Here is an 11,302-nt window from a genome sequence, read left to right on the forward strand (position 1 = left end):
GTTGTCGACCCTACAGGTGCGTAGGGTTCTTTTGGCCTCTTTTTTTTTTATATATATCATCTTTTCCTAACTGCTTTTTGTTTTTTGCAGTGTCGGATTCCAATGAAGTGTATGTTCCACGATGGAACATCCGCCGAGGAACAACCCTTCGCACGCCTGTGGAGTGCGTGGAGTGGGCTCGTCACGCAGCTCCCAGTGGTGCGTTGGGGGAAGCCATGGCTAGCTACCAGGAGGGTAGGCTAACCAACCCTTCGCACGCATAATTTTTTTTGTTGATTAAAGACTGATTATTACACGCTTGTGCCTAATTGTTTTGGGCTAAACTATTAATTTTTTTATAAATAACTTAACAATCAAAAATAGTCCCCGCCATATAGCTTAGTTGGTTAAGGGGGCATAAGACTTGGAACAATAACACTCAAAAATAAATAGTATAATCCAATAACAAAATTTGGTTTTTTCGGATTTTACTATTCAGTTCAGTTTCTTCGGTTTACGGTATAAGCTAAATCGAAACTCGATTTAAAAAAATATATATATAACCAAATATTCAGTTTTTGATTGTGTTCTGATTATTTTGGTTTGGTCATGTCAGTTATTTCAGTTATAGGTCAATTTCCTTTAAAGCACAAATAAAAAAAAACTATAATTTTCACTTTTGCGTATGATTCAGGTTTGACGGTGATCTCATGGAAGCAATGTTCTGTAGCCGCCAACAAAAAATCACCACGACACGACAACTCGCCATCTCCAACAACCAAACAGAAATCCGGTCCACCGTCCTAAATATTCATCCTTGACACGCACAAATCCCAAACATCGCGATAATCCTCCGATCACTAAACATTTCCCGCCAAGAAATCATCGATTGCCTTCTAGAAGGCAAAGGTTTAGACCTAGAAACTCTAGAAAAAACTCACCAAAATCCACCCAACAAAAGACGAACAACAACAAATTCTCAACTATGATCAAGACACCACAAAGTTAGCAGATGCGGAATCTTTCCTCTACCACATTCTAAAACCCGTACCCTCGGCTTTCACTCGATTCAACGCAATGTTTTTCAGATTAAGTTACACCTCAGAAGTAACTGAAATCAAGAACACGTTACAAGCACTTGAAACCGCTTGCAAAGAGCTTAGAACACGCGGGCTTTTCGTGAAGCTTCTAGAAGCGGTTTTAAAAGCTGGGAACCGAATGAACGTCGGGACTTCGAGAGGAAATGCGCAAGCTTTTAACATGAATTCGCTTTTGAAGTTGTCAGATGTTAAAAGCAGTGACGGGAAGACGACTTTGTTGCATTTTGTTGTTGAAGAAGTCGTTCGGTTGGAGGGTAAACGTTGCATGATTAATAATAACAATAATAACAATCAAAGCTTTAAATTCAAAGACTACATAAGGCTCGGATTGCCTGCTGTAGGAGGCGTAAGTTCTGAGTTCACTAATGTTAAAAAAGCTGCCGCCTTCGATTATGATGCGGTTTTGAGATCGTGTTCAGGGTTAACCGATAGACTAGACGAGATCAAGAAAACCATTAAAGAATGTGGTGGGGACGGTGACGAACGGGGTTTCGTAAGGGAAATGGAGCGGTTTGTCGAAAGGGCAGAACGGGAAATTCAAATATTGAGAGGAGATCAAGAGCGGGTGATCGGGCTGGTGAAGAAAATAAACGAGTATTATCAAGCGGGGGCGTCAAAAGACAAGGGAAGAAAGTTGTTTCAGTTGTTTGTGATAGTGAAGGGGTTTCTTGAAATGGTTGATAAGGCTTGTATTGATATTGCTGTGAAGCTGCAGAAGGAGAGGTATGCGGGCGGTGATGAGGCGGTGACGGTGGGGGTGCCGAACCGGCCGATGATGAAGTTTCCGGTTTTGCCCCCGGATTTCGTAAGTAGCAGTTCGAGTGATTCGGACGATACAGAGGACGATGACGAGGATGATGATGACGGTTTGTAAGTAATTAAGTGTTTGGATATTAAGTTGATTCTTTTTAATAATTTTTATTTTATGTAAGTTTGGTTTTGATTGTACAAATTGAAATGCATATAGAAATAGAACACACATGAAAACAGTTTTGACTTTTGAATCCCTTATGAATGAATATAGAACAATTCAAAGCCCTAATTGTGTAGTAACGAAAAAGAGCAAACCTTGCTCCCGTTGTTAGTCGATTGCAGTATGTGAATGTGATCATTAGCACAGCGTTTAGGATGTTGAGATTATGAGAAATGAAGAATATAAACCCTAGAAGTCGGATATCACAGTGAAGACAGAGTGTTAAGACTGACTGACTGACTGTCAACGTCGGGTCGGTCATGTTCAAGACCAAAATGCAATTTGGGTTTGTATCAGTTTGGGCCGACTGCTGGTTTAGGGCCTCAATCGACCAAGTTCATATGTTTCCGTAAACCAAGTTTCAAACAAATAATAAAAAATAAAATCTATTACAAAAAACAAAAACAAAGCATCTACCTGTCTACTACGTATGCTATTAAAGGAAAACCATTCTTTCATATGTCATTGACTAGAGTAGTCAACTAGGATGCCAAGTAATACTATTAACAAATGTAACTTTAAATGTTATATTAAATGAGATTTTTTATATATTTATGAATTATTAAATTTTATTTATTATTATTTATATCTTATGATATGTTATTATGTATATTATTAAATTTAATTATTTATTGTAATTTTTAATCACCCGTGTATTACACGGGCTATATCCAAGTATTCAAGTATAATATCACTCATAACAAAACTTCGTTTAAATCTAAGCAAACAAAAGTGTATGAAAAGCAAAGCCCCTTTATGACAAAACTAAGCCAAAACTATACCCTTTTTGAATAGTCTATAACCCTAATACGACGACTCCAAAAGCTTCTATCCCCGATCAGGTCTTCTAAGAGGTGCAAGTTGTCTAATCTTCGCGTCCCATGTCAATTTAGATCATCCTCTATTCTCCTCCCCAGTCCCCTATACACTTAAGGTTTCCGTAGTTCTCACACGAGTCATCACATGCCTACTCTTCACATGTCTAAACCATCTCAGTCTCCTCTCCTTTATCTTATTCTTATCTGGGAAACATGTGACTTCTAGTTTATCCCCAAAAACTTCATTTTTTAAAATTCCGTGTCTCTTGTATGTTCGCGCGTCCACCTCACATCCTCATCTTTGCTACCTTACGTTTTCTCGCTTATGCCTTCTTAACAACCCAACAATTTGTTTCGTATTGTATAGCTGGCCGCATAGCAACCCTATAAAATTTGCCCTTCAATCTGTTGGGAATCTCCTGTCACTAGAGCTGTAAACAAACCAAACGTTCAGCAAACAGTTCGATGAATCATTCGGTGGAAAGTTGGTTTATGTTCGCTCGTTACTTCGCTTAATAGATTAACAAACGTGAGCAATAAATTTCATTCGATTAGTTAAATAAAAGAACATGAACAAGCTCTCGTTCGTTCAACTGTGTTCATAAATGTTCGGTAATGTGTTCATGAAAGTTTTCTGTGCATATAATTTTATCAAAAATTCTTTTATTCATTACCCTCAACATAAAATAGGAAATCATATTTTTATATTGTTTCTATTTCTTTTCTCATTATTTACATTGATGAATGCATCGAGATCAATTTTTAGGCTCCACCGATTTTATTTGTGTTCGTTTGTGGTTGTGAATCGCATGTGAACACATTCAATTCCTTAATGAACAAACACAAACATAAAATCTTGTTTGGTAAGTGTTCGAGAAACGCTCAATTTTCTTAACAAATGAACATGAACAAGGTCTTGTTTGTATTTGTTTTGTTCATTTTCAACCTTAGCTGTCACACAATATTTCTAAGGCAACTCTCCACTTGCAGCACTCTTCCTAAACGAGGTGGGCTACATCACTGTCTATATCCATGTCATTATGTACAAACGATCTTAGATGTTTGAATTTGTGTGTGTGTGGGTGGGTGGGGGGTGGGGGCAAATAGGCCTTCCACACTGAGATTCTCTTCCTCATTTGCAACACTGAAGATACAATAAAGGTACTCGATTTTAGAGTCACTTGTCTTTAGACCTTGACGCTCTAGAGTATCTCTCCTATAGTCTTTTTTTCAACCTTGTTTTACTCTTTCCTATTAACACAATATCATCTACGAAGAGCATGTACCATGTTATTTCTGGATTGAGATGGACAACTCATCTAAAACTACCACTAAAATAAAAGGGCTCAATGCGGATCCTTGGTGAAGTCTCATCTACACGTCGAAAGAGTTAGTACCCCTGCCGGCATTCTCATTTTTGTTTTGACTTCATCATACATATTCCTAATTGCCTCTAAATTTTGGGATGGCGCCACAAGCCACCTCAATTTTTAACGTCCCTAACCTTTAACCAACCCATGTATTGGGAGCCAAAGAAGAACACACATTTGTGGGGACTAAGGCAGCAACGAGCTAAAGGGCTCTTTGAGTGGGGTCCATCAACTTTCCAACCAATTAAAAATATACAATCATATTTATACATATATAAAAAAATTAAATAATAATTTTGTTATTAGTAAACGATTTCACGCTTTATGATGAAAAAGTTAATGGAGCCCCATGACTTGGTGACAATGACGTAACTGAACGTTTTTTTTTATTTTTTCCAGTTTTTAGTTAAACCATTACACGATACAAATAGCTTAACATTTAACTTATTGATATAATGATCTCCACATGACTCTACAACTAATTATATTTTAATTTAAAATGTAAATTGTTTTGTTATATTAGAACTTAGAAGATAATCTAGTGCACGCAAAGCAAATCAATAGTTTGAGTCAAAATAATGAAACAGATTGAACATAAGGCAGTCCATATTAAGGTACATGATTTATAATTTGATCATTATCCAAAGTCCACCTTGTGTTTGGCTTCAACAAAGGGTGTAATATTGTCTAAAGCAGTTTGATGAGTAAAATAGCAAAAACATACAGAAACATTATAGTTTGCATTTCTAAAGTCACGTGACATGATAAATATAAATATGGAAAAGTCAGACGTAGACCTAAACATGTTAAAATCACATGAAAATTAACTATATACATAGTTTAAAACATTGGTGAACCTTTTCCACATAGTGAGCTTATTTTTATAAAAAAAATGTAGCATCACCGAATCCAATTCAGCAATCATTGTTCCATTTGTTGTCGGCCAGCTTTAACGTATAACGTATGTGAAATAGAGCATATGCTTTAACGTATAACGTATGTGAAAAAGTAAATTTTAAAATAGATTTTTGAACTCTTGTTGTAATTTGTTGTTTGTTTGCCCGGCTTCAGCTGGGTCTTTCTTAATAATATTTGCCTTTTGGAAAAAATTAACTATAGTTTAAAATAGAAAATATGACAGCATATGCTTAGGATATATTGTATGACTTTAACAAGGTGAGTTGAGGTGATACGGTATTGAAATGGAAAAGCCGAAGGTTGCCTCTTTCATTATTACTTTTTTTAACATTTAATTTCTTTCATTTTTGTTGTCGGTAATACTTGAACCCAAAATTCATGCAACCCTTTCAATTTAAGGTGGTTAAACGTTTTGCTTTTATCAATAAACTACCAATCCGTTGGTAAGAGGCTGCCTCCTATCATTGCTTTTTTAACTCTTTTATCTTTTTTTTCTTTTTTGAAATGACTAACTCTATAATTCTAAACTTCATTAATGTTTACTAGACTAAAATCTTTAACCATTTTTACCTCTAAACCATTTTACTATATACTCTTATATCTATAGGCTATACATTACTTAATAATAATAATAATAATAATAATAATAATGGATGTATTTTAGAAGGATATAATGCTTTCTTGTTTTACCTCTTAAAACGATTCAGCCACAGCTTGTTGATGAATATGAGAAATCCCTTGTCAAGAGTTCTAAACTTTCTTTGTTTCACTCTACTTTTTCCCGTTTTATTTTCCTTCTTTCGTTTATTTATTTAGGTAGCGTTTGGTATGTATGAATGAGAGGTGGAATGGAATGGACCTTTACGAAGAAATGAAGAAAAGTGTGTTTGGTTGGCTAAAGGAACGGAACCACCCATTACCTTGTCCATTTCATTCCCTCTAAAACACCCCAAATTCATTCCATCCACCCCCCTTGTTTTTTTTCATTTCATCCCTTCTTTCACCCTACTCACCTCCACCACCCTCCCACTATTACCATCGATCACCATCACCACCGCCACCCACCACCCACCACCAACGCCACCTCCGCCGCCGCTGCCGACCACCGTTGTCGCCTCCGACCACTGCCGTCGCCGCCGACTACCGCCGCCACATTAACCATCCACAACAACGACCTCCACCCACCATCACCGCAACCCACCCACCACCTCCCAGTACCACCACTACTAATACCCACCACTGCGCCTGCCGTTACCGCCAACCACCGCCACCGCCATACCCCCTGCCTCCGCCAACTACCGTCACTGACCACCGCCAACCACCATCACCAATCGCCTCCCACTCTCGCCACCGCCGCCCACCACCACTCACCACCACTACCGCCACCATCACCACCGCTTACCTCCAATTTTATTTTATTCCCTCTTTTTTTTTCCTGACTAACAACATTAATTAATTATTCATTTCATTTTTAGTTTTCTAGATGGTAATCAAACAAGACAATGGAATAGTAATGATCCATTCCATTCCTTTGTTCATTCCATTCCCTCATCCATTCCATTCACTCGTTCATTCCATTACCCCATACTAAACAGACCTATTCTTTTTGTTTCTTATATCATGTTTAGGATTGAGTTTGAAAAAATGCTTATTGGCTTATTCAAAAAGCCATTTTGAAAAGATTTGGGGCTTTGGAAAACTGATTTTTAACGTTTTCAAAAAGTTAAAATAAAAAAGATTTTTGTGATTGCCAAACACATTTTAACTTATTGGTTTTTTAAAAACACCAATAAGTCAATAAGCATTTTTCAAACTCAATCCCAAACATGCTCTTATTCTACTTTTTACCTATATCGAATGCTATAAAATAATGCGACTATAAAGTAATATTGAATTTAATATTTTTTTTTTCTTAAAAAAGCAGAATTTTATAAAATTAAATGTGGTTTTGTTATGATCAGATTTTTTATTTATTTTTTTATTTATTTTTTTATTTATTTAGGGGTTGTTTGGTAGCTTCTTAAAAGTGATTAAAGCTTCATAGCCTTTAATGGTAAAGAGATAACCTTAAGTATGAATAGTCAAGAGGCTACCTCTTAACCTTTAAGAAAATATGAACCATTAAAAGGTAGCATCTTTTGATTGTTAAAAGGCTACCAAGCAGCCCCTTAGACTTTACCAAGCTTATTTCATTTTATCTTTCCTTGACATCACCATAGGTTGTTAGTTATATTGAATCAAGATAAGTAATTTAAATATTAAAAATATATATACAACTGCCTTAAAACAAAATACTTTACTTTTTTACTAGGTTATTAACCCGTGTATTACACAGTTGGAAATATAAAAATCGTTAATTAAATACATATAATTTCAAACGACAATATATTTTTAAATATGTAAATATAATACACAATAATGTTTGGTTTAGAGTTTTCATTTAAAGAAATGCAATATCCAAAAGAATTAAATTCAAAGTCTTTTATAACATAAATAGGTTAGTGACCTATGTATCACACAAATGAAAATTATAAAAAGCATCTATTATAAATAAAAATATTTTTGTACAAATTGTCTTTTGGTTAAATAACATTTTATATTGTGATACAACAGTATTATAGTCAACAGGTTCATGTTCTTTATCAAGTGTCAATATATCAAGAACAAAACACGAACGCAACCAATGCAAATGGCACAATGGTCTTGAAATTGTAGAAATAAAAATGTTGCAGGAACATTCATTCTTTAGAATGTATATAGTCCATGTAACTACAGCACCAAATAGCACAATGGTCTTGAAATTGTAGAAATAAAAATTGTTTTTTTACTTGGAACCTGTAGATTTATCATTTCAGGATGTATGTATGTACGTACGGTAAGTGCGCGCATACTTTAATCATGCTCATGTGTCGGAAAAAAGGAATCAGAGATCCCATGACTACCTGAAGTGGCCATTAATTAATCTTCGACACCACCATAGTAGACCTCAACATTGAAGGCTTCTTTAACTTTCATGAGTGGCATCATAAATACATAAAACGCAACAATTGATCCAAGAAGCATCATAACCTAAAAAGTTTAAAATTCAATAGTGGTGGTGGTGAGGAACCTTAAAACAAAATACAGTACTACTTTACATTTTTATGTATTTTAACGTTTATCAAATATGAAAAAAAAAATAAATAAAATACAAATCATAAAATAGTAATAGTAGTGTATCAAGATATCAAAAATGTTACACCGTAAAAGAAAATTTTAAGACGGTTCAAAAACAGCCAATCATCTGTAAAGTTCGCCGATTCAAATTCAACTAGTTGATGACATGACCAACTGTTGCAGATGAAGCATGAAGGGGTTCAAGGATGGTTACTAAAACACCATGTTGACTTTTCTCCGACCAGTCAAGTGATCTAGTTCTAAAAAACGTTACATTTTATGTTGTCACTTAGTTTATCATTTAATATCAATTATTTGACATAAAGTTTTGTATGTTTATTGCAACATAACACGTAGATGGAATATTATTATATAAAATATATGTACTATTTAAAATCTTTTACATCATATTCTTCTTTTCTTAAGCAATTGATAACGATAGCCACCACCAAGGCCAATGAACATGTGGCTGAACGGTGACATACACATTTGCCCGTTAAATTGTCATCATACGTTCAATTATTGTAATTTGTAAATAATCTAATTAGTTAAAGTGTCGGTGTTATTGAATAAAAAAGTATGATATTTTATATATATGTTTGTTTGTGTTAATATAGTTTCAAGAGTAAGTTAAAAAAAGTTAATTTTAGTGTAACTGAATTTACTTAAAAATAAAATGAAATAATCTTATACATCAAGTACACTCTTATTTAAAATTATGTATTTTAGGAACCGTCGTACTGAAAAATCAAGAGGCAGTGCCCATTGGTGGTAATTCGAAAACATGATTGGTGGAAAATTGCATGAAAGCATTCACTAGTTGCAACTGATTATTAATGGTAATAGTTTGTAGTAAGTTATTAGTTATAAAAAACTTGGTCCATCAATGACAAATTATTGTGAGTAGTAAGTACTGCTTATCAACATCAACTAAGGCCAATGATAAATATTTATTAGCAACAATTTGTGCATCAGTGGCAAGCTGATCTACAACAACTTAATATTGACAAAGTTTTTATGTTATAGGTTCTATACAAGTCTAACTGAACAATTTTTTACAGTAATAAGTGTTGATCGTTATGCTCTATGATTCAATCAGAAAAATTGACGTGTAAATATTCCACCTAAACAGAAAAAAGTATATGCTCTATTTACATTTATAGAGCGTTATATTTATACATATATTTATACATGTATATGCATCTTCGTTCTTTTCTCATTATAATCCAATTATATGTTCGAGAGTATCAACATATCTCAATCCGAGATGCTTGAATGACTCTTATAAATATTTAGACACTTGCGAATTCTTAATCCCACACCGCAACTCTAAGCAAACCTATTATCTGAATGAAGTAGCCCAAACTTGACGTCGCATTTGGGAATTCAATTGAACCTATAACTTGCCGCATCTACAAGTTAAAGACTAGACCGGACCACACTAATCAGGATTGGTTCATGAAGAGGTAGGTCCCAGCAGGGCCCAGTTGGACCCGCAAGACTTACCTTGAAGAGGGACGTCTGCGCAAAGACCAACTGGTTCCGCATGACCCACCATGCTCAGAGATGAAGACCTTACGCGCAGTACGCCAGCTGTTCCCGCAGGAAAAGCCTCCCAATGGTGAAGTACCCCGCCTGTTCCCGCAGCTGCGGATACAAGCCATCAGGGAAGGCTACCCGCACTAATAGCAAGGCTACACGCACAAGGCACTAACTCAATTATTCAGTAATGTCACCTAAAGAAGGAATGAGCAAGGAGGGAATACTCCCACCCAAATGAGCCAGTCCGTACGCTTCTGGAGGATATTTTGTACTATACCTACCAAGGTATGGACAAAATAGACAAGATCTGACCAAAGCAGCCCATGAACCAATCACAGGGTGACAGCTCACTGACAACAATACGACGAGGAGCACGCTCTAGTACAAAATGTCACTATCAGCCGCTGCCTACTCACCAACCCTTGTCGTGGCACGTACATATCCTGCAGTTGGTGGAAAAGGAATAGTACACAGCCGCCCATGTCACTATCAGCCGCTGCCTACCCACCAACCACAGCATGGCACGTGCGTAGCCCACAGTTGGTAGAAAAGGAATATTATACAGCTGGCTGTACCTGCTTGGAAACCTACCTTCGGCTATAAATACTCCAACACCTTGGAACGGTATCATATACTATCTTATACCATCACATATCTTACCTGCTCTAGCTATTTCTCTTAATATACATTTATATTCAGAGCAATCTAGTCTGATTCTCACGCCGGAGGGTGGTCACAAGGAGGTACCCCCCTTCTCAGTGACGAGCTCACGGTGTCTGTTTTGCAGGTCATCAGAAGAATAACCATCTTTGCCGGACCTAACCCTCGTGGGAAACATGTACTTGACCCTAAGATTATCCGTAATCTGCCGGGGTCACTTAGTGTTTCTTCATTGGCGCCATCCGTGCATAAAAGCTAGAACTAATTCTCAGTTTTTTCAAAACCTCTGGAAAGATGGTTAAGGTTACTCCGGTGCCAAGGCCAGCGAGTGACCAAGAAACCCCGGTAACCAAAACCCCAGCTACTGGGAACACCGGCGAGTACACAAATTTTACGAACACTACCCCGGTTACCCAAGCCGGGGCAAGTGCAGTAAACAATCCTCCCCTGGGATTCATTGATACCCAGTTGGATAAACAACAAACGAGGCTCCCCCGCCAAACACTTGATCAAGTTAAAGCGTGGGCAGAAGCACGTCAGAAAGAATTCCAAGCTTAGTTGGATGAACGTTTACGTTCACTCCAACAGGCTAATGACGAGTTCGGGAACACTCAACAGCTCAACATGAGCAACGAGTGCGAGTACTTGGACGATGATTGGGAGGAATCCGACAGTGACGCAAACCCTCGTTATAGGGCGAAAGGGAAGCGTAAGGAAACGGACTTCCAACCGAAAAGGAATTTTGGAGAAACTTTCAAACCAAGGAACGCGGGGAGAAACCCACGT

At 36.7% G+C, this 11,302-nt stretch overlaps 1 protein-coding gene across 1 annotated transcript; it reads left to right on the top strand.

Moving 5' to 3' along the window:
* The first annotated feature begins 929 nt into the window (after nt 1-929).
* LOC143608149 (formin-like protein 4) lies at nt 930-1,953 on the top strand. Its single transcript, XM_077083317.1, has one exon. It carries the CDS (start codon nt 1,057-1,059, stop codon nt 1,951-1,953), a length of 897 nt encoding a protein of 298 aa, XP_076939432.1. The 5' UTR covers nt 930-1,056.
* The last annotated feature ends 9,349 nt before the right edge of the window (nt 1,954-11,302 follow it).

This window comes from Bidens hawaiensis, unplaced genomic scaffold (genome assembly GCF_021521415.1).
Source record: "Bidens hawaiensis isolate Kalapana, Puna unplaced genomic scaffold, B.hawaiensis_p1.1 tig00101065_1, whole genome shotgun sequence".
Lineage (NCBI taxonomy): Eukaryota > Viridiplantae > Streptophyta > Magnoliopsida > Asterales > Asteraceae > Bidens > Bidens hawaiensis.